This window comes from Prinia subflava, chromosome 3, assembly GCF_021018805.1.
Source record: "Prinia subflava isolate CZ2003 ecotype Zambia chromosome 3, Cam_Psub_1.2, whole genome shotgun sequence".
Lineage (NCBI taxonomy): Eukaryota > Metazoa > Chordata > Aves > Passeriformes > Cisticolidae > Prinia > Prinia subflava.
In genome coordinates, this window is record NC_086249.1 from 86505831 (window position 1) to 86530901 (window position 25071).

General features: G+C 37.8%; 1 protein-coding gene across 2 annotated transcripts; it reads right to left on the reverse strand.

The window, feature by feature from the left end:
• Positions 1 to 2458: 2458 nt before the first annotated feature.
• Positions 2459 to 24007, reverse strand: PNPLA4 (patatin like phospholipase domain containing 4). Of its 2 annotated transcripts, XM_063392809.1 has the most exons (9): positions 23870 to 24007; positions 22691 to 22998; positions 21877 to 22003; positions 17653 to 17837; positions 13759 to 13853; positions 13456 to 13591; positions 10224 to 10289; positions 5150 to 5302; positions 2459 to 3291 (listed from the first exon to the last, which is right to left on the reverse strand). In XM_063392809.1, exons 2-9 carry the CDS (start codon positions 22847 to 22849, stop codon positions 3160 to 3162), a joined length of 1053 nt encoding a protein of 350 aa, XP_063248879.1. In that variant the 5' UTR covers positions 22850 to 22998; positions 23870 to 24007; the 3' UTR covers positions 2459 to 3159. The 2 variants fall into 2 exon arrangements, with proteins under 2 accessions (XP_063248879.1, XP_063248880.1); XM_063392810.1 differs by lacking the exons at positions 22691 to 22998; positions 23870 to 24007 and having other exon boundaries at positions 17748 to 17837; positions 21877 to 21926.
• Positions 24008 to 25071: the final 1064 nt, after the last annotated feature.

The window sequence follows — 25071 nt, forward strand, 5'->3', positions numbered from 1 at the left end:
TTAAAACAAGAACCTCAAGTTCATGACCCAGTACCTGAATGATGGAGTCTCAGCCCTCCAGCCACTGGAGACAGAATTCCTGATAATTTTAGTAGGACTCAAGTTTACCTTCAGATCACTTAAATATATTTTCTGATAGGAAACATGCAGACAACCTAAAGCAAAATAGTAATGGAAACAGTAATTTCCAATTAGTTAATCTGCTATTAAGGATTATTTAACATACCCTCAGCTAGACTTTTAATAGTAATTACAGAATTCAAGATGTATTCTGTGGAAAACTGGACAGAAAACACTTCGTTGGACTCCAGAAAAAAAAAATGATAGTATGAATGCCATATAGTTTCCCTAGATAAATGAAAGAAAATGGAAAAAAAGATTGAAATTAATGCCCATAAGAAGAGTGAGGTAGGAGAAACAATGGGTATTGATATACATATGAAAAACTGCTCTTAAAGAAAGAAAATATCTGTCCAGATATCCATGGATGTACTTGCATCTGAATGATGGGTGTTACTGCTTAGCCTAGTACTCCCAGCCAATTATTATTTTTATTAACAAAGTAACTGTTTTGCATTTATAGTGATCTTCATTTCCAATCTCTACACATCAACAAAGGTGACCAAAATTTTCAATGTTAGAGGAGAGTTCAGAGTCCAGAGTCTTAGGAAAACAGAGGTCTTAGAAAATATAGAATCATTGCATTTCTGAAATATGGAAAATTATGAAGAAATTAAGAAATACCAGCATGAACATGAACATGTGCTTTGCAATAGAAAATATTTTCATTCTCATGAGAAAATATAACTTTAGCCTGTCTTATCTGCTAGATTTGACTTTTTGTACTAAGGATTTTCAAAAGACATCACAAAATCTGAATCAAAAAACCAAACAAACCCAAACAATGGTTTCCCAGACAACACAACCAGCAGAACTACTAAGGTTTCAGCAAAAATGGAACTCTCTATTTAAAGTTACCAATCATCTTCACTGCAACAGTTATCAACAACAGTTATCAACAGTGTCATGGTACAAAGTAGGTACGAATTTTTGCAAGTTTCATCTCTTTCAGCTTTTTAAGGTATTAGCAACTTTTTAAAAAATAGTTATTCAGCCTATTTGCATACCAAGTCCATCAGAAGACCAAATTCTTGTGTAGGTTTTGAGTGTAGGTTTTGCCTTCAGCCATTCAATGACTACATCTAAAACATATCTAAAAGAGAAGCAACAGAATCTAAAGTATTCTTGAAATTAAAAATCAGGTCATTTCATTGGGGTTATTTTGACAAAGAGGTCACTAACTGATTTTCAACTCTACTTATTTAGGACCTGGTAAAGGACTCTAATATCTTAGGCTTTTATGAGAAAAATAAGTTGGCAAGGATCCTTTTTCAGCACATCTGATTTATGACATTCTAAAAGAAAATTCCAGCTATTACTCAGGATAATTTGCTAGTAAAATTCGTATCAGCTGAAGAACTTGTGAAATGGTAAAAATCCCCTGAATTTCCTCCATTCAAAAAGCATCATATTCACTACCTGAAGAATGCAACTATTGCAAATAGAAAACAAAGTCTTGTCAGATTTCTGTTTCTCAGAATGAAAAAGAGCTGTTTCAAGATTTCACCAGAATTCAAGGACAGTTACTACCATTGAATCAGAGACTTTGACCAGAGCAGATCAGCATGAAAGGAATTTTTTAAATAGCATTATCTACTACTGCAATTCATGCTGGAAGCTATCCTCTGCACAAATGAGAATTCAAGTGGGCAACAAACAGGTTACAAAGGTAATGTTTTTCAGTTTTATATGCAAAAATCCTATCTTAAGATGTGAAAGTCTTGCAAGCTATCCTGTATATCACTATCACTGTATACAAAACCTCATGTATTTAGAAACAAATGCTGTTCTAAAATGAATGTAAGGCACTTCACATCATTTTTTAATTTCTTTCATTATCAATAACAGTAACAACTAAATTCCTGCAAGATTCATAATGTGATGCAATTGACATATTAGTATAAATCTGGTGGTTACTTGCTGAAGAGGCTTTCAAACAGCTAGAAAAGTTGTGGGTTTTTTCCTTAGCCTCTGGCTTGTTGGGGTTTTTTTTTTAGGAATTCTAAAATTTCGTACATGCTTGATTCAGTCTCCGATTTTGACTCTTTTTTTTTTTTTTTTTTTTTTTTTTTTACTTATTAATAAATCAACTTAAGCCCCACACTTATAAACCAAACACTCTGATTTACATAGAGTTGCAGATTTTAGCATTTGGGCATTGAGATTGGAAATCCTGAACTTAAGGTAGTCAATGCAACGTGAATGGTAAAGTAACAAGATATGTGAATCTGAGTTCATTGCCCACTGACTCTCATCAACTCCTCTCCAGCAGACTGATAGTAGATAATCAGATCATTACAGCATTACAAGACTCTTGTAAATAAACTCATGACAAAAGTTTCAAGAAAATATATTTATTCAATTTTGGCAGAGGAAGAAAATATAATAAATAAAACAACTTTTTACACATTTCTTTACAAGTTTTTATATCACATTTATGGAAAAAATTTCAATAGTATTTAAAATTTTAAAAGAAAACATTTAATTTTTATAATAAAAGAACTTTTAGTGTGAAAAAATACATAAGAGTGCAAATGTTTTATTTTCTTGTGGCTAGTACTTAATTTTCATATCTTTTAGAACAGTGCAAGTTATATTTTAAATCAGTAACACTACGAGCATCCAATTAATATGCAGAAGTAGTATGTAGAATTCTGTTAAGTGAATAATACAGATTGTAATCTTTCATGATATAACATCAATTCTCCTCTCAAATAACACTGAAAAAGACTTTTCCAATTATGACAACACAAATTTTTTACAAATCCCACACTCAAGTCCCTAGCTGAAGTAAAATGAATAATCTAAGTGGAACCTCCTCAAAACAAGACATCCACCAGGCACGTCCAGCTCCCGTTCTGACATGTTTATACAGCTCTGTGGAGTACAACTGATGCTGTCTTAGCAGAAGCAGATGCAAGTCCATTGGGATTTTTATTTTTATGAACAGGAACTGGGGCAGCAATCCCTGAGATTCTCTAGGATGCCTGTAGCTGTGTTTTGACAGCCAACATGTTTTGCTAATTTTTTACAAGCCGTCTACTCAAACCAGTTTTCTTTCAATAAAAAGCGTACAGCATCATCAAAGCCATTTTGGTACAACAATTCCATTTTCTCCTGGTCTGGTGGGAACAAAGCTTGATTAAGTCTTACTAGGTTGGCCACAGACAGCTGCAACAGAGGAAGAAGCCATAAATTAGTTTATTAATGCAACTTATCTAGACGTGACTGTTCTGTCATCTGTTTCGTGGAGCATATGTAAAATGAGAAGACCAGCATGGCTGTATCTACACCGGGAATTAACCACATCCAGGGCCACTGCTGAGCGCCAGGACAAACTGGCACAAACAGCCCACACACACAGAGTTAAATTCATAGCATCCAAGGCAGGCTGTCTGCCTGTAAGACTGTCCAAAGTTTCTGAAACACTTGAGCTTTGGAAACACTCCTGAAACTGTCTCGCAGAGTGGTAGCTGGCACATGTTAAACTTGTGCAAGGAAATATTTTGACAACTTACTAGTGCAAACAACCACATTCTTGGGAACATTCCCAGGCAATGTTTAACATATGAGTATAAATGTAGCTTGTACTACCAACAAATTAAGAACTACTCAGCATCTTAAGTGGTCACTCTGATCATGTAAAAAGATTTGGGAGCTTTATTCTTGAATACAGACATTATTAAATTGTTTACAACAGACTAAAAATATGATTATATTTAATAAAGTTCACAACAATTTATATAATTAATACTTAGCCACATTATTATAAACAATTCTGCAAAACAGTATCAAAATCATCTTCATTATTTGAAGTAAGCAATTATTCAGATTCTGACACTAGGAGAGACAGAAAACTATTCACATTCCAATATAGACAAATGAAGATGTACAACTCTTCAATTTATGCAGATTACAATACTGCTGAAATGAAATTATTCTTAGTGATCATTTTTACAGCCGTAAAAGCAGGGGTGCTTCAATTGGAATAGTTTAAGATATTGCCTGGGATTCTGCACAGGTCTGAATGTGGTCCCAGAAGCAATGTAACTGTGCAATTAATTTTCTGTCTAAACTAAACTAATCACCAGCTCAGTTTTCAACCTCTAGATACAAAACACAACCAAGAAGTATACAATGATTGCATATAATTCCAAGATATATGAAACCAATAATCTTGCTGATCTTCACCAAGTACTATCACACTTAATATCTCTATGTGAAACATTACAAAGATTCAAAAATTGGTCCAACTGAGAAAGGCATTACATAACACTGATTTTAGCAAAATTAAGAAACCATTAAAAACTGTCTAGAAAGGAAGTTTTAAAAAGTACTTATTATTGTTAATCTTTACTTCCAATGGAATATTGTTGACCACTCAGTCTGTCACTATTCAGTATTTTCTTTCAGCATGTTGAAAAAGCAAAATCATGGTTAAAGTTTGTAAGACAAAGATTGGAAAGACAGAGAAGTCAATAAAGGAGGCAATAAAAATCAGTCTCATATTTCAATATACAGAAATATTTCTGCAACTTCTAACAAAACTTCTGGAAAAGCATTGCAGTCACAAATGTTCACAAGCTCCCTTGTGCAATGCAGTGATAAGTCAAAGTATATACTATTTCAAAATGTACAACTTGCATTTTAAATTCAGTTAGAGCAACTGATTTCAGTAAGTATGAATAAATGTTCTGCAGCTGTCCTCTTCTGAGGTATTCCACTTTACTTTTTTCTACAAACATTTTGCCTAGTCAAAGACAGATGATATGTAAAGCCAACTTAGTATTATTTACACTGAATAGTCTGTTATAATTTTGCTCAATTTTGTACTGAATCAATGTTTTTCAAACTTTCTTCTACATTCTCCTTTCCTTGTGTTTAGGAAAAGGTTTAACCTTCATTTGCAAAAGAGAAAATACCAAAACTTTACGTAGGCTGATATATAAGCATGGAATAGGCACATAAATATGAAGATAACTGCAGAAGTGCTTTTCAGTGTCTTCAAGTTAATAAACAAGCAACTTACCATCATATCTTGTTTTGCCAATTTAACATACAAGTCCACACGCCCTTTATCTTGTGGGCAGATATCTAATCGACCACTGAAAGGGGAAATTGTCACAGTTCTTCCAACAGGCAAGATAGGAAGGCCATTGGTAAGGCCACCATCAACCCACTTCTACAGGAAAACAGAAATATTTTCAAAGTAACACCAGTACAGTATGATCATAATACAATACTTTACCCTTGCTGACCCTGCCTCTTCCACTCTCAAGAAAACTTACAAGTTTCCCTCTAAAAATACAAGGAATAAGCTTCAGCATGTGTCAAGTACCATGGAACTGACAATCCACACACGGAGATTTGAATCAATGAGCATTTGACATAATGTACAAATTTGCATTTGCAAGTTTTGCAGGGTATTTATCAAGCTACTTATAAGACGTTTTAGTTAATTAAAAAATAAAATGCCCGACATGGAAATTTTTCTCAACACATACATGAAAAGATAAGACTGCTAGTATTACACATAAACAATATCATAAAATGTAAACTCCTCTACAACACCATTTTGATGACAATAGATGCTCTACAATCTGTATGTGCAGGTACTCTGACTGCAGAAGCTAAACCACACAAGACTGCTCTCTTCTGTGATTTTTCTTCCAGAGCCTCGCTTCTTCTTACATACAATACACAAAATAAACACCAGTAGCTGGAAGGATAAAGATGGGAAGGAGCTGAACAACGATGACATCAGAGGAAGCCGACCTAAGTCTGCTGCAGGAGTTGAGTATAATGAAGAATGAGATCTAGGGGCCAAATTCCATTCCAATATAAACAGGACAGCTGCAACATCTCTTGTTAATGTATTTATACCTTCCTATTTCTTTCTGTGCTTACACGCATAACCCAAAATTCAGCATCAGTCTGCTGGCTAGACGGATTCACTGACATCACACATGAGGTCTGTTGAGCAAATGCATCTCAGTGAACTTTACACATCTAAAGTCAATTAGTAATTCTACACTGACTTTATCATCAAGGGAGAGAAAACACTTCTAGCACGTGATTCACCTTATCCTAAAGTGGGGTTTTATATCTTATTTTAATTGTGCTGAAAAAATGCTTTTTTCTTCACTAATTATAAAGGAAACAAACATTAACTATGTAAGATGTAGACTACTGCAGACATGCAAAGCCAGACAAGCTGAAATGCTGTAAGGAATAAGATTCACCTCAGTGTTTTATAAGAGTTTCACCTCCAGGATATCATCCTCAAGTTACATTAACACAGACCACTAAAAAGAAATGGCAAATTGTACAAGTACTCTTCAGCACCAATCAAAGACTGCTTTCCTGATGTAAGTGATGCTCTATGTGACCATCACAAATGGCAAAATAATGCGAGTTTTGCATCACAATTCCTGAAAATGCCACTTAGTCACAAAAGTTTAAAAAACAAACACCTACAACAACAAAACCAAAAAATCCAAAACAAAAAAATCCCTCTCACAAAAAGTAAATTGTTGGCTGTTGGCAAGACACTAGCTTTCAGTGTAGGTACTGCTGTACAGGAAGCATTAACTCCAGCTGCAGTTTGTTCTTCAGAAGCCCCTGAGATCCATCACTTACAGAGATCCCTCTCAGCTGTGTCCTTTACTCTCACTTAAAGTAATATTTATTTTAATTTTATATAGACTTCTCCCAGTGCCACATTTGAACTCCTGTATCTGGTGATATGTTGAGTTACTCTTTACCACATGGATACATAGCAAGGGCAGTGGTGGTATCTATCCATTCATCCGTGTGTTTGTCTGCATATACAGTTCCCCCACACCACTCTTTTCTTCACTCTCTCAGATTAGTTTTATGCTCCTGATCTCAAAATCTAAACCACAAATACTAACATTTAGTAGTTTCTATGGCCCTTTTCATCCTATTATTTCATTATATGCTATAGCACCTGACTCTTAACATTAGCTGATGTCAGTACCCACAATATACTGCTGAATTCCTTCACTCTGCACAAATATCAAATTTCTCAATGAGGAGTGAGATCATTTCACCTTAGAAAAAAAGCGAAAAAAGAATAAAATTAGAGAATCATTTACAGCTATCTTTCAGATTTCTTAAACCACAGCTTTGCAGTGAGTAAAGCTGCAACACACCAGAAAATTTCTAGCACCAAGGCTTTTTTTTATCTTTGTCTGTAAATAGTAATTTACCATTGAGATATGTGCAATGTTTCTTAGAGTACTAAGTATCTTTTTGTTGCATTTCCTACAGTGAAAAGTACAGTAGAATCTGTGTATAAGCCATGTGAAAGACAACATAACAAATGACATTACTGATGTTTTTCACAAGTATAATTTAGTACTTTTAGAAGTTCTCACATTTTTAAAAATTATGATTATTTATTTTTCCCCTTCCCCCTTCCTTAAATTGAAGTTTATGTAACTTCAATATTTACCTGAAAATCAAAACATTTATTAAGGCATGGACATTGTTGTTAATTTAGTACTATTTTCTATAGATTCTGTTATTTTCTTTTGAGAATTTGTGAGAAACTGCTTTTCAGTCAAAAATATTTTAGCTCATGTTTCCTAGCTGTCAAACATTTATAAAACGTTTGTTTTCTGCAAAAACACAAGTGAAGCACCAGCTTCTCTTAATTGCACCAATTAATCCTTGAAAAATGCTTCTTAGCCTATGAGACAAATTCCTGGTAGCTTCAGAGTGAATTTCACTAATAGTCTAGAACAACGCAAAAACAGAGAAAGTTTTGAAATAACTCGCAATGAAAACCAAACCAGACAATGACATGAAGACTTGACCTAACAGAACCTACCAGCAGATGGATTTTACAAAGCTATTCCATGAGAACTACAGTCACACCAACTACAGACTCATCAGCAGACACAGCCAACTCCATCATCTGCAGATCTTTATCTGTCTTGAAAATAAACCTTGTCAGAGACTCAAAAGACACCAAACCAAGCCAGAGAAAGATAACTTCACACGGAGCAAGTTTGCACTAGTGCTACTGGAAGCTTAGTTCCAGGATACCTGAAATCCCCAACCTTGGAAATAAACTAGTCCTATCAGATTAAGGCCATTAACAGACTGTAAATTCTCATATGTCATCTCTGACTTCCTCTTTTAACAGATTAACTGCTGGCTCATTAATCAGAAAACATACTATGAGCAGACTAATGTTCTGTCCATACTAACATGAAATTTAGCTTATTCATCCCAAGAGTCTAGCCTGCAGGCATGCATATTTACAGGTAAATTAGCTAATCCCATATGAAGCCAAATGCTTCCCAAAAAATACTCTTCCTAAAAGTAAAATTGAAGTGCAATGTTTACCCCAGGGTTCAGTCTCTATAGGCATAGGAGGAAGCTAGCAACCTGTTTGACAAATTCAGCAGAAGTGCACCATACTCCCTTACTCACCTGCACAATGGTAGCTGGTAACAAAGCACAAGTAACACTCTGAAGCACATTTTAGAAAGAGTCCCTGGTGACTGGGTGATGTGTGTCCAGGTGACACACACAGCCCAGAGAAAATACAGATCAACTGTTCTAAAGTACCGATAAGGCCAGTAGACTCAAGCAGCTAGCAGGAAGTAATCCTGATTCCATGCTGCCATGGGTCCATGGCATTTACCTAAGGAATTTACCTCCTGAAACCAGGGTAAATGCAGACAAACAGAACCTGGTCTGTTACATGAAGCTTTCAGGAAATTTGGAATATGATGCTCTATGATAGGTGACCTTGCAGAACCAAATCCATATCCAATGCACCTTACTGGGTTGTTGCTCACATCTCTGGGCCACGCCATGTATCCAGCTCCACAGTGTGCACTTGGGGGCCCTGCTGCACACCCACACATCCTTATTACCCACTGTTCCAAACCAAAGAAATGCTACTGCCAAGTGAGAGTGCTCACCCAGATCTAAACATCTGGGACTAAAGAATCCAAGTCAGAAGCATTTACAGGCCTCTTTACAGCTTTCTCAAAAAAAAATCCCCCAAAAAACTCTCACTCACAAATGCACTTTTTTATAGAGACTGAGAAAAGTCTGGGCAGACATGCAGAACTAATTATTCCAACAAGCAACAATAAATGAAAGCAACCTCATCCCAGAAACTGCCTTTTCTGAATCTCACTAAAGGAGAGCAGCAAGAAGCTTTGGGAATGACAAGAAGATTTCAAGTAACAGAAGAACCAGTTTCTATGAAACTTTCATTGATTTAACTTTTAAATACAAAAAAAATACTCAGGAGTGAGACCTGTCTCCTAGAAAAAAGGATGCAGTAAAATACTACACGGTTAAAAAAAAAATCTAAAAAGGCTTCATTAAATATTACAATATCTATGCAAATCATAATAGAAATGTTCATCCACTATGGGTTTTAAGTAACTTTTGGACAATGCTCTGAGCCAACTTTTCAATTTCTTAATTTAAAGAATACCATGAGAAATTTAATAATGACATTTTCTTCCCTTTAACTAATGGCAGAATAAACCTAAAATAGCCATATATTCCCTTTGAAATTGCACAAGCAACATATAGACTCAATCAAAAAAATTCCAGACCTTGGGAAGCTGCAGGCAGTCTCCATTTAACTCAAGCAGTCAAACAATACTGATTTAAACCCTTCCAGTATTTCAGCTGGTATGTATTGCTGTACCTATAATTCAAAAGCTGGCAAGCTTTCTGATATAATGACTACCTAGCTAGCAGCAAATACATATGGTTTTATGGGGCTTTTTGGCAGGGGGGTGCTGTGAGGGTTATAAAGGTTCTAGAGGCATCACTTGTATGAATGGGGAACTGAAGTACCATGAATTTCTCGTAAGGAAGAAATAGCCATTTTCTAGCTTTTAAAATGATTCCTATAGTGTTAATATATTTATGTGAGAAAGACAAAAAAGCTGTAGGAGCTAGATGAGTAAAGACAGCTGTAAAAAGGTTTTCTTATAAGGAATACAAAATATAGTATTGAAGTTGCTTTCCCTTAAGATGAAATAGTTACACCATAAACAAAGAACATGTAAAAAGGAAGGTCATAGCCAATGAAAAATTACCTGTCCTTTAAATTCCACAGGCTTAATTCCTGCATACAGTGGTATAAAACTACTTGCTAGCAGGACCTAGAGAGAAGAAAGCAGAAAGAAGAGATAAAAAAAATGGCAACCAAGTAATTTAGAACCAATACAAATTTTCACATATATTTACCACGCAATATATTAGTTTTACATAAATCCACTGTCATCTCAAAAGGTGTTCTTGATGTAGTATGTCAAAATTGATTGAAATTATTCAGTAGGGTTTAGGTTTTATGAATTGCCAGTGACTACTCTCAAAACAAAATATCAAAAAATTAACTCAATGATTACTGTGATTTAAGAGTATGAATTTAGTTTTGTACAATGTGAAGTATATCTATGGTTTTCAAGAAATTAAATATGCATATGATGAAAAAAGCAGTACATTGTCAAAGAAGAAGCTGACCAAGTCTTTCTGTTAGCATATTAATACAGTGTTTACTTTTCTAATAAATCAGACTTTCAAAGTTTCAAAAATACCATGAATACCCTGGAAATTTATATGTATACCTATACCATTGTTTGCATTTATATATTCAAGTATTAACAAACTATTACTTCCCCTAATGTAAGGCTTCATTGCTGTCTATAGCTGTTCTCAATTTTTATTTTAATTTTTTTTAGATCAGGACACCTCTTCTGTCATGTACAGCTGTGCACACACATACACCTGTCTATCCATTCAATATATATATATATAAGCAATCAGTATACAGCATTTCCACCCCAGAGAAGAGGTGAATACACAGACAAAGTGCAGTATGTCAGAATTTTTCATACAGCTAAGTAGGGAGAATATGCACGTGCCTGTGTGATGGCATGGACGACCAATCTGATGAACAGAAGCAGGTCACAAACGGTGCATACACTGTGTGAAAGATGAACAGATGCAGAAAAAAACACACAATCCAGAGATTATGAAAGAAAATGCCTGAGCTGTTTTGGCTGGAATTATATTTACTTCTACAAAATTTAAGCTATTTGTGTATTAAGCCCCTTTGCTCCCAAGTTTTAATTAAGACTGTATATGTATATGAAGTCTTCAATTCCATTTTGAAAACTGCTTTCCTGCCTATTTCTCTTCCTAGTGGTGTAGAGCTTTGTCTGAGCTCAGATAAAAAGGCTCTCAGTTTTCTAATGTCAAACTGCAGCTATTTCTCTACCAAACAGGCCCTTTGCTCACAAAAGCCTAAGACAAGATTCCCAAGTGCCCAACAGCAGCTTCTTCCCCAGCCCAGCACCTTTTTTCCTATCTTCCTCACCTCAATCTCATTGACTTTGCCCCTTCTAAACTAATAGAAATGTGGAAAAAAGATTTAGTGAATGGAGTCAAAACCAGGTGATTCCTGCAAAGTTTGAGTTCTTTTCAAGAGGACTGAAGAAAGCAGTTGCTCTTCTTATAACGCCACTTAGATCTATTGAGTGAGGAGAGGCAGGACAAGTTTGAAGAACAAACACTTTCAGTACTTCCTACCACTAACAGACCAGTTAGGTCTGCACTTCCAGGCACTGCCTTGCTTTCCTAAACTAAATATTACCAGTGTTCTGTGCCTTGCCTCCTCATTAACACACAAATCATGCCTCTCTTCCCCCTCACCTCCAGTTTAAGAGCTGCAAGTCTAGGAATGCTAATACAAGATGACTGTCTTTGCATATAGGAAGACTATTTCTAAAGTGGGAGATTATTACCTGCCTTTCCTAGTCCACAGGAAATAGTATAAAAGATAAAAGCTTAGCATTGTAGCAACACACATTCAGTTTAGCCATTATGAAAAACTCTGGAAGCATAAGACTTGTTTGTTAAGCATTGAAACCAAATGCATAAGAATTTGAAATATTTCTGGCAGGAGGTACAGACATTTTGCTGTTTATAAAACAACCTGCCCAGCAGTACCTTTATCCGTGCCTTGGATGTAGGTCATGCCTAGGCATGATATAATAAAATAACCTAACAAGCTCTACCCTCCCTGCTCCTGTGGCAGCCACCAGCATTCAGACAGCTGTAGTCATGATACAGGCAGAGCTGACGGCATGAACAAAAACAGGTATTAGGAGCTGGAGTGAAAGATCAGACAATATGAATGTATTCCAGTGAGCAGTTACATGTGATTTTGTTACTATTATTCCAATCCACTCCACTGCTACCATAGAGATCAAAAGAATTGAACAGAAATGGCTAAATCAGTGAAAAAAGCTATTGAAATCCTAGTAAAATATAGTGACTTTTCCAAGGTCACCCTGATGCTTCTAATCGTCTCCAGGTTAGAAGATTTCACTGCAAAAACACAAAGAATAAAAATCTCCATGCTTGCTACCATTGTATACTATAGCTGGAAATAATAGTGCATAACTTGAGATAAACTTTTCACATAATTATATTTGCATGATGAAGTCCTGTAAAGTTTGAGGACTGTCAATGTAGAATATAATAGGGTCAAAATTTTAAAAAATATAATTTAAAGGTAAACTCCCAATGCACACTTTGAGCTTTTGTTAACAAGTGTCATTTTTTAAGTGATAACTATAAAGAAACTCTTATTAGCTCTAAGCATCCACAAGGATAGAGAAAAAAGGAATTCTGTCTTATTCCATTTCCTCCTTTATTCTGTTACATCTTATTATGTCTTCCACTAAGATACAATCAATTTCTAGAAAGAACATCTGCTTCACATGCATCTGAATTGCTCCTACCATCTCGTATCAGCTTATGCATACAGTCCTGATCCAAATTTAAAACATGGCAATCAGATGAAGAGAAGGGCAGTGAAAGATATGCTTTCCAGCTGCAGTTAAAATGCAGCTTATATACAGTACTTAGCATTACATTATAACTATTATCCACAAGCACCTGTAGGAATTCTTTAAGTTTTTTAAACATCCTTTCCTTTCTTTTGTGATGAAACATAATGATATCAGTAAGTAAGAGATGCAAACATTTTCACAACATTTTGAGATTATCTACTGTGTTCTCATATACTGCAACAATAAATTACATATTACTTTTAGAAACACTTTGCCTACAAGGTAGAACTTGAATAGCCAATGAAAATTCTGCGTTAAACATTGTTTATATTATGGTTGTAGTACCATTGGGAGTAGAAGTGTTTACCTGAATAAACCAGTGATTTTACAGTACAATTAATAATATACTCTTAAGCCTTGAAGAATCTCCAGCATTTTTATTTATAGCCACCATATTCAACATGATTACCTTAATGAGATCCTCCCTGGAAGCAAAATTTGAAACCAAGTGATTCTCCCCACTCTTTGAGTTGGTGACTGACACATAGAGCCGGTTCTCAGCGATCTCATGAATATTAGAAGGAAGAATAGACTCTATGCCCTCCCTAGAGGAAAGAAAATGCTCAGCATTACTCACCACTGTTATCTAAAAACCTTGCAAATGCATTAGAGGTGAGCACCCCACAGACAGAAGAAATATGTACCCTCTCCATTTGCATTTGGAGAGCTTTTTAACCCAAAAATTATTTTACAGAAGCATTAAGATAGGTACCTAAGTGTTTTCATAAAATCATAACCAGGCGTTACAGCACCAAAGTTCAATCTTCTGACTTCCTCTGCAAATCCATAGGCAAAGTGCTTACATTTCTGGAAATGAAAAGCATTCACCATTAAGGATGTTTAAGTGATGGGAAGCATGTTCATCTGCAGTACCTAAAATATACTAGAGACTAAAGCTTTATTAAAAGAGTTATTAGATCAAACTGAAGGATTTTCCTGTATGTGCTTGGTTTGTAACAAGACATGCATAACAAAATGTTGATCCTTTTCTACGGATTTCTAAGGATTAATTTGTAAGGAAAAAATCTCTAAAGAAAAAAATTTATAAACTCTGAGGATACCACTTCAATAATCAAGGAACATTAAAGGCTATTTTTCTATATACTACCACTGCTAAATAATCAGCTCCTTAGATCATGCCATTACAAGAATCATTTAGTTCTTAGTCTAAAGCCACCTTTTAAGGTCTACTTTAGACCTTAAACCAGACACAAGTGCCTTAAGATGCTTATAAGCAATAAAAAAATAAAAATTACAACAATTTCTTCTCACTAATGCAAAAAACAAGTGACCAGAAAATACACGCATTTAATAAATAAAATATTATGGAAGTATTTAATGAATGGCAAACTACGACTGATGACATAGGAAAAAAATAAACTGCAGAAAACCAGGAAACAGATTCCTGCACAGAGAACCTTTTACACAAGCTGAAATGCCCAGCATTAATGACTGCAGAAAAACAGCTTGAAGTGTGAGTCGTAAGAACTCCAATGGGACAGTAAAGGAATTGGTATAATTTATTTTTTAGCCATAACATGCTGAAAAAATGAATTATGATCCTGAGTGCTTAAGACTCACTATACAATATTTGCAATCCCATTTTTATCCTTTCATACAGGCTTTTCTAATGATTTTAGGGACTTCGGAAAAAAATAAATTCAATATTATGCAACCTTCTGAAATTGGTACTTCATAAATTCACCCATATTCACCTATATATAACCACATGAATAAAACATAGTTTGGGATTTCTGGATTTTTAGGTGCATAAAGAACAAATATGTTGCTAGCAACAAAACAAATGATTGAATAACCAAGGAAAGGAAAGGAAAAAAAGAAGGAGAGACATGAATGTATCCCATTGAGGAGGAGGATACAGAATCTATTGAAAGGAAAACAAGGAAGGATGTGGGGTGAGAATTAACTTGAGATCAGAGCCAGCTAACTGAAGGAGTTAAACTTCCTCACATCACTTGTATAACAAAACACTCATCTAAGCAAAAGACAGAAATGCTGTTCTTGCATCCACTTTCTTTATCGCCTTTAAATACAAGTATCAAAAAGTTCACTAAGAGGTTCATACCTCTTAAATAAACAATTATTTGTGCTATGTAGCCTCACATTGTTAGATTTGCACCTTTACCCCATGGGATACTTGCCATTGCCAGCTTGAAGCCAATTAAAATATATAAGACACATTCAGACACTTGTCTCTATAAATGCAGAAAAAATCCACAAAACCCTACACAGAAGCACCTCAGAACTACTGTCTTTGTATCCAAGATGTTTAAATAAAGCTACGGGGAGCTCAGAGTACCAAACTAGGGAAAATGACAGAAAACCACTTTCCATATTACAAGTCCTAAGAATGGACACTACCCAGACTCTCAATATCTGCCTTCAAAAGGAACAACTTCTTACAGCTAGGAATTGTTTTAGAAAATGAGTGCTAGAAGCTTCAAACAATACATCTATATTTTAAATAATGACTGAGACCATGTTTAGAAATTGTAACTGCTTGTATTGAGGTAAGCAAACTTGATATGAAACATGACCAAGGTAATTTTAAAATTAAATTTAGTTATTTACCCATAACTAAATAAGACCACTTAGAATTCTCAAGTCCCATGCCTTTACAAACAGTGACAAAAATCCAATATATGACAGAAAAATATTTGAAAACTGTCTTAGAACAGCAACAGTCAAAACAGTAAATCTTCAGTGTTACATTCTGTCCAATATAAGGACAGGTTGCATTACAGCTTTGAGACTAGAAGATGCAGAAAGTCCTAATTATGGCTTATATAACATTGCCATCTCTAGAGAGAGAAAGAAAAAAAAGAATTAACTGATTAGGAGCTACATTTGTGGATATAAAATATTTCAAACTAGAAATGCAGTAAAGATAATAATATAATTATCCTGATATGAAAAGTTAATTCTATTCAGAACAGAACATTGCCTTTACTTAAATTCCATGAGAATTAGAATTATTCCCACTGACAAAAAACCTCTCAGTTTTCCATTTAAACAATATAAAAGAATAACTAAGAAGTACACAAAAGCTGAAAGGACTAGAAAGTTCATTAAGTTTTTTTTAGTTTGCAATAATAGGATAAATTTTCAAGGAAAAATACAACAGACTCAATGTAATATAGACTTAGTTTCCAGAAACAAAAACTAAAAACTGTTCTAATATTTTTACTTAGAAAGATCTTTGTAAGTTGGATCAGGCTGAGAACAAGGGCTCATACCCAGGGTCTGCAATAAGGAGAAAAATGTCCTTGGGCTAACAAAGGGCTGCCATGCTCACCACAGAGGAAATTAAAGTCAGAAGTACACATTACAGCAGGCAAACTTGAAACTGAACTACCAGTCAGAGGTGACAGAAGGGGAGAAATGCCTGCACAGAATACAATGAGCTTCTCTCCACAACAGAGTGGAACTTGCCTAATACCAAGTCATATAAAGAACGCTTGCACGGAGTGGGGTAGGGGAAAGAAGCCAAGGAAAAACCTACTGCTGAAAGCAACAGAAATATAGTTCATGCTGCAAGCTGAGTTCATATTCCAGCAAACAAACAACAACAAACAAACAGGAAGATCGGTGGCAAAGGGGTTTGGCTAGGACCATTATTTGAATCAAATGAAGTGAAATAAGCGAGGCCTAGAGAAAGTTATCAAATGCTCACTTGGAATGAAACAAGTGTAACTTAGACCAAAAATCTAACAGCCTGTTTTCATCACAATAATTAAAAATACTAAAGAAATACTAACATTTTGGCAATGCTTGGTCCTCTATTTTGATTAAGGCGAAGTCACTACAGACAGTTCAGGAGGGCAAAGCAGCTTTAACCTTATGTGGAAAACCAAGCAAACAGACACCAACCCCTCCCTAATACTCTCCACAGAACCTGTAACATTGTAATCACTAAATGTAACCTCGGTGTCTCCGCATGACACCATATGCAAAGGTGAAAGGAGTGCCATCTGTGGAGGTGAAACACCCGGACACATCAGAACAGAATGCTGTGAGGGTTCATCCTACTGGGGGCTCTTAAGGCATGGGCTGCACTGAGCCTAAAGGAGATGCAAAAGCCTTTAATGCTGTTCAGTGGAGCACAGGGAGCAAAGAAAAAGATCTGAGCAGGTGGGAGCTGTTTACAAAGACACACTCCACCTACCATTTTCATCTCCTTTCAGAAAAGGTTAAAAGGGCAGTGCTATGCACTTGCTTAACAAAGCCTATCTCCAGCCAACAGAACAATGATTCACTTTATAATGTACCATCATTAAGTAAATATACATTTTGGTATATTAAAGAATACCTATTGCCTACAAATAAAGATTCACACACATGAGATTTGCATTTACACAGCTTAAAATAAAAGGTTCATATGAAACATCTTTTACCATTAACATTTTTGCTCATGAGTCACAGATGTACTTAATGAAAACATGATAGCAAGAGTCCTGCTCCTAGCAAGTAACAAGAAGAAATAAACAAGACACAAAACATTTTAATAAACTTAATGGAGGATGATTATATAAAAAAAGTCCTTTGAAAATTATCATGGCCTATACCTACGAGTTTATTAATTTACCTCTATATTTTCTGGCACTGCTAACAAGACAGTGGCAGCCAGAGATCCCGCAGAAGCTCCCGCAAAAGCTTTCACAGCTCTCAGTAACTTCTTACCATGCCTGTGAAAAGCAGCTGCTGCCCCCAAGTGGTAAACGCCCAGAAAGCCACAAGCTGCAAAGGACAGGTTGATGTGCTTCATTTGGGCTGTGGAAACAGTGTGTCACAGTCAGAAAATAAATTGTCTCACAATATACATTCATTCTTTTTGCATAACATACTTTAACTATATATAAAAAAACACAAGTTATTAGAGAACAGTAAAAGCTTTTGATTACTAAATACATCAAAAAAATCAACAGTTAGTTTAGTATCGCCAAAACTGAAAACAGCTCTAAAATAATCCTTACTACAAATCCTTTTTTAAATCAATCAAATATATATATACCTTTCTATAGAACCTAACTACATATTTTCATCTGATTTGTCGAAGAGTAGCTACACAAAAGTGATTAAAGAATACTTCGAAGAACAAACATTGTTAGCCATCATTTAGCCTTCATTTCCCTACCCAAGAGACATTATGGAATGAGTATTCACATCAGTTACTCGACTGACAAAACGATTCAGTGAGAAAAGAACACACAAGAAGAAAAAACAGCACCAAGATTTCAAGTCAAGGAATACTGTTCAAGAATGCTGCTAGTCTCACACTCTGTGAAGAGTGGGCTAATTTCAAATTCAAAAAGATTAAATTAATAAAATGTAAAAATAAGGTATTTTTTTTACTTTTAGTGAACAGAAATTCTTAACCCACTGGATTTGTATGGCATGCAATATAACACTGTTTTACAGATTCCCCAAGAACCTCGAATTAAGGGTAGCAATAGCATAGCTGTGTTACTCAGACACTACTCTTCTTCTATTAATTAGGACAAATTCCCAGGTATACATTAAGTATTTGTCATATACACACACACAAAAAAAATTCCTCAGTACAAATGTTAATTGGCAGATGACATTCATGCTCAAATGACAGATCCACTGGTTACATCTAGCTGCATGGCTGAGAAATGGGGTATGCACGTACATCTATCAACCCTCTAAGTGGGTAATAATGAGAAAGAAAAATCACTGAAACACAGAATCATTCAAGTGACTTCTTGCCCAGCCTTCTTATGCTTAAAACCTGGTCAGCTATGAGATCAAATTTGGTCGCTCAGGGCTTTACCTGGTTATTAACTTGAAAATCTTGCAATGTTTAGCTCCTAAGTGAAACCTAGCATTTGTCTGTAGCTGGGTGAAACAATCAGGTCTTCTTTCATTTGTTCAGAATATTAAAATCAGTAGAGTATTGCAAATACTCAGCCTTACAGAGAAGAAACAGAACATTAATATCTTCTATCAGTACTATACATCCACCTACAGGAAAGTGGTTGGAACTGAGGCCTCTTAAACAAATCTGTAAAAAAGCACTTAAGCTACAAAGGATGCAGATGACAAAGATGAAACAGATAAATAAGAATCATGGTTCTATAAGGAACAATAGTTCCTTCATAGACACAGTTAAGCAATGCTGTTCCACCTTGCAAACAAATCTCCAAGTAAGAGGAAAAGATAAGAAAGCATTTGTTAGATGAATGTCTTATAAAATTAGGCAAGTAATAGGAAACAGAACACTTTTAAAAGAATTCTTTCAAATATGTCCCGGCATCACTCGATTTGCAAGTTATAGTGGTGTATTTCGGACAAAGTATGATTCAAAAATATCTTTTGCTTTGATGATCTGGTAGATTGCTGCCTTTTTGATCAAAAAAGTATAGTATGATAATAAAAACCTTAAAGAGGAAAAAAAGAGAAAGTCAATTAAGGATACGTTATGACTATTCCCTGAAAATTTCTTATTGAGTAACAGAAGTAGGGCATAGTCACATGTGGACACAAACCACTTCCTTCAGCTGCCACAGTAGGGAGCAGAAATCTTGCTGTCTTGGAAATAGTATGAAACATCCATTTCACAAGACTTCAGAACAAGTATTCTTAAGGAGTTTAACATAAATTGTGACTATTAAGGATATTAATACCTATTAACACGAAGTTGCCATATTGGCATGTCTTAAGAAAATGTTTCAATGAACCTTGAGGATGCACAAGTACATTACAGCTGGACAGTGCACATAATGTAGAGATATCATACAAACAGGACAGAGAAAATCTCAGGGTTGGTGTCACCTGAGATTCTCCTCGGGGTTGCTGTTCCCCGAGGTAATAAGGTTTTCTCCCAAGGTTGCTGTTCCCTGGGAGTTTCCTCGGGGTTGCTGTTCCCCGAGGTAATAAGGTTTTCTCCCAAGGTTGCTGTTCCCTGGGAGTTTCCTCGGGGTTGCTGTTCCCCGAGGTAATAAGGTTTTCCGTCTTCTCTTTGCTCAAAGTGTTACACACCAGAGGTAGAGACGACAAGCTGAGTCCACCAGTGCATGTTTCCAAGGTTGTTTATTCTTCATTATCTCAGTTCTTTCTCAGCTCTGCCAGGCCTCCCTGGCAGGGTACATTATCTTAGTTCTTTCTCAGCTCTGTCAGGCATCCCCAGCAGAGCAGGACACAGCGGACTGGGCGGATCAGAGAGCTCCGCACCTTATGTGCAGTACCCTCGACCCAACCACCGTCCACAACGTACTTTTTATTTACAAAATTGTACCAATGCCTACTACCTATGCTAACATGTCATCTCTAAACCAATCTCTAAAATCCAACTCAGCAAAAGATGGGGGACTAGAGCAAGAACAAGGAGCACAGGGGCCACTCCCCAATTCCTCCATCTTGCCTCTTCAAGCCCATATACTGAGAATCCTAGATTCTACATTTACATTCTATGATAGACTAAATGCTACTTATTTTGAATTCTCCCAGCTTGTGATTCTTCATACAATGTGGGCATTCACTCCCATGGCCAGGGATCAGAGGCAGTGTCCTCCTGGGCTCTGTGTGAAGCTGGTTGACCCCCTTGTACAGATCCCAGACCCCCCTGTCCGGTCTCCAAACCCTCCAGGGTGGTCAGAGGGATGTTCTAGACTCTGACAAGAAAACACTTCTGCCACTGCTTCTCAAAAATTGTTGTCACCTTACATGATAGGAAAAATTCAGAATATAAAGATTTCAACTGGCCTTCTACCCCTTCTCAAGGGGATAGAAATGCTTCTGTTGTTTACAAAAGAAAAAACAGAAGCGTAAGAAAAGACACGTACAAGAACACTGTGGCTGTTCAGTTTCATTATTTTGCAGATAACAGAGGAGCACTGAGGACTAAACATAAACCTAAGAGTTCCCTTTAAAAGATTATCACATCTGCAGGAAAAACCAACCCACTGGTGACTAAAAATCTACGGGGTGGTGGGGGCATTTCTGTTTACTCAGCAGTACCTCATCCACTTTATAATGCAAACCTTCAAGAGAATGTATGCAAGGAGGTAAGGCTGTTCAGAAAAATTATGATACAGTACCACACAGCTTTCTGAGGACAGGTACTGTCTTCCTGATTATCATGCACATGAAATAGCACAACAGTTTCTCATAGGGCTGTTTCCTGAGCAATGTAATTACAGAAACATTGTACCATCGCAGTCTCTTAACCTGTCACAACTACCTCTCTGTCATCCCACTTGCAAACAAAAGCTGAAAATGCCCAAAGCAACTGAGTACAAACACCTTTACAAATAAAATCTAAATATGCATAGAATGCAAACGACCAAGCACCCTGAAGCACGGGAGCTAAAATGTATGATGCATAACAGCACATAAGTCATTAGCAAAGAGTGACAAAACAAGCAAAATCACAGGAAAAACCTGTTTAGCTCAGTGGCACTGCTAAAGAAAAGGATATAAGAATAACTACTAATTTACCTGAATCAAAAATCACCACTGACACAGAAATGTTTGTTTTTCCACATTTTTAATAGGAAAAAAAGTGCACTAGCACAACAATTCACAGCCTTCGGTGAATATAAGAGTTTGACAAAGCTGAAGGAAAAAATAATAAGTACATAATCTAACTGGCCATTAAGAACCTGAAGAAAATAGTGAGTCTTTGCAAGCTACCACATTTGCATATAATCCCCTTAAAATTAAAAAAAAGAAACACACCACACGATACAAAACCTTCAAATTAAGATTCTAGACCTTGATCCTTAAGATGTCAACAGAGGCAGAGAAGGCTGACTTCTCCAGAAGAGAGCAGAAAACAGTTCAATACCTTGTAATGAATGTTGTCTCCCATCACATACTCCACTGGGACTTTTTCCAACATCTACTTTGGTTCCCTCTGCACTAGTAGCCATTCTTCTATCAACTACTGATTGCTTATCATTTACCTTGGAAACCTACAATCAGCGAGTAAAAGGAAAAACAACAGCAATATGACATTATTTGACAGTAATTGTTAAGTCATCTAGATAAATTTTGCAATTGCTCTGCCGCCACGAAAAAGTTCAAACATCAATATTCCACAACTTATGCCTGCAGCAATTTATATTTTAAAGATGAATTTAACTAGATATTGAAAAACACTGCCATTTGGATATGCCAGTGTCCAAAATGAGCTTTGTGTCTTTTACCATTATTTTTATTTATATCTATACAGTTTTTATAATCAAAGTCTTCTATTTTTATCCTCCCTTACCAATCCATTTCCTCCCTTCCCTCTGTTGTGCAACATTGCATCTGCAAGTCATTTTTCAGAGAATTCTGGTCCTATTCTTCACTTTACGGCTGTCACTCTAACTAATCAGCCTGTCACTTATCCTGCACTACTGTCTGAAGCACAGTTTGAAGAAAATTAACGTTTCTCCCCAACTTAGAACTATAAGACACAAAAATTCACTCTGAAACACAGGTATTCCAGCATTTATTGCTGCCTGTCCCTCTATCTTGATAAACTGAAGGAATCTTCAGTTCATAATTAATGCTGCAAAATCAAAAGCTTAGCTCTATGGAGTCTAAAATGAATTCTTTTATCACTGCATTTGTGCACACCACTTGTATCTTTAGAGAATCACAAAAATACTTACCGAGAATTTAACTCTGTTATGCGGCACTCTTACAGTGCAATAGTTTGGAATTCCAATCCAGAACTGGTGAGTTTTGGGAAACATGCAACTACACAGTAAGCCTTCTTTCATCTGGACAAACAGTATTTGAGCACTATAAAGTTTTTTGGCAGTCCACATTTTAGTAAAAGTGATCTCTGGATCCAGATGATGTGGTGATCAAATTGATACTAGCAGAAGCTGTTTTACCATAAAGTTACAAAGGAAGCATCAACAGGTGAGCTTGGACACCATCGAGCACACGGCAGAAACTTTCTTTTAAGCATAACCTGTTTAAAAGACATCACGAAAAAGAGAAAAAGTAGTTGAAAGATTCATATCAAGGCCCTGATAGTTTAACAAGGCCATCCTCACACTCATCCAACCCGAAAACACAGAGGCATTTAGAGCTGATTCACTTGACAGTGAAACAGTTTTGTTCAGTAGCTCCTCTCTCTCACGGGCCCCCATCTGGTACCGTGTTGTTCACCACTGACTATAAAGTCAATTGTTAATTTCACAGACAGGAAGAACTAAAATTGTTAGTAATGGAGAACCCCAAACGAACAAAGATTATCAAAGATTATTGTCCCTTAAGATTATCAACGTGAATACGGTGCTCCTTCTGCCTCAGGTGAAAATAGTGGACGCAGTGATCCAGCAGCTTCAAACAACTTAAAGTGCCGGTGTCAGGACCCCAGTAAGAGACACTCCCGCACGCTGGCTGGTAGAAGGCAAGCCTCGCTATCTTTGTTACTTAGCCAGCAGAGGGGTTACTCACACACCCAGTGTAAGTCTGGTTTACACCGTGACCATAAAGAATGCATGGAATTGTGCTGGTTCAGATGAAAGGCAGGTTCCTGCCTGACGACCACTGCAAACAACCCCACCGTGACTCTGCGCCGGCGAGATCTCGGCACAACACCGCCAACTTCCAACTTAATCCCAACCCAGTGAGTTCTGTTTTATCTCGTGCGCCACGAGTTCAGGCCCATGGTGCAACTGGATTTTTTCCTAAGTCCACTTTTGTGCAGCAAACAACCAAAACAAACAAGCAAAACAGCCCAAACGGCGAGACAAGTTTTTAAAGCCAGAAAACACAGAACGTGAGGCGCACAACGCGAAAGTGCAGCCCGGCGCTTTCTAAGCTTGGACACTTACAGCAAGCGGGCGATTCCTACGCGGGACACGGCCCTTCAGAGGTCAGTCACCTCAACCCCGTCCGACCGCCCGCTGCCTCCCTGCAGGCCACACGGGGGGCTAACGCGGCCTCCGAGAGGCAGCGGCGGCACTGAGCCCGCCCGGGCCCCGCTTCCCGGCAGCGGCGGCACTGTGCCCGCCTGGGTCCCGCTTCCTGAAAGCGGCGGCACTGTGCCCGCCTGGGTCCCGCTTCCTGAAAGCGGCGGCACTGTGCCCGCCTGGGTCCCGCTTCCTGAAAGCGGCGGCACTGTGCCCGCCTGGGTCCCGCTTCCTGAAAGCGGCGGCACTGTGCCCGCCTGGGCGCCGCTTCCTGAAAGCGGCGGCACTGTGCCCGCCTGGGCGCCGCTTCCTGAAAGCAGCGGCCCCGCGGCAGCGCCGGCAGCGGGATCGCGATCGCGACCGGGAAGTCACGGCGGGTCCGGCCCGGCCCCCCCCTGCGCACCTGCGCAGCGCGGGCAGGCGGGCGCGGCGGAGCCGAGGCCCGCGGCCGCGGAGGCGGCACTGCCCCGCCTGCGGCTCCCGGCCGGGGCGCTGCCTGTGCGGGCGGGGCGGGCCCGGCCCGGCCCCCCGGGGGCTGTCGCTGCTGCCGTGTGTGCGGTGTCCGCACCTTCAGCACCGCCCTTGTGCCGACTGGCGCATTGTGCAACAGCGTCCTGTTGCTGAGAAGGTACCCTCAGGGCAATAAAGATTATAAAGATTACGTGTTTTTCTCCTTTTGGTGTTTTTTTCTCCTTTTTTTTTGGGGGGGGGGGGGGGCGGGGTCAGTGTTTCCGTTTTACGAAGATGAGTCCAGTCACCCTTTTGTCCGGCCTGAGCCCGAGCAAACAGGGCACCCAGATTCACGATGCAGATGGGCCCTGCAGCCAGCAGTGGAGGAAGCAGACATGCTGAGGGAGGGGAGAGATGCCTGTGGAGCAAGAGTGTAGATGTGGGAACGCTCCCTGGAGCCTGACTGACTGGGGTTCGAACTAAACTTGCGAAAGAACACTATATTAGATATCACACAGATTTGTCTCCTTCACCTGCAGCATCCATTATCCTTCCAGTATCTGGAAGATGCTGGGATGGACTTGAGACAGAAGGAGGTGCAGCTGTGTTGGTGGAACTTTAGCACCTTCTGTTGTCTACAGGGTCTCTTCAGAGTTTAGCCAGCCTGCTGAAGA

Bases quoted from the DNA above. Each gene is read 5' to 3' on its own strand.
- PNPLA4 (XM_063392809.1), bottom strand. From the start codon at position 22,849: ATGTGGACTGCCAAAAAACTTTATAGTGCTCAAATACTGTTTGTCCAG. The intron at 13,592-13,758 runs GTACCTATCTTA...TCTTTCCTCTAG, and splicing joins GATTTTATGAAAACACTTAG to GGAGGGCATAGAGTCTATTC. The intron at 3,292-5,149 runs GTAAGTTGCTTG...CCTCTGTTGCAG, and splicing joins TGGCAAAACAAGATATGATG to CTGTCTGTGGCCAACCTAGT.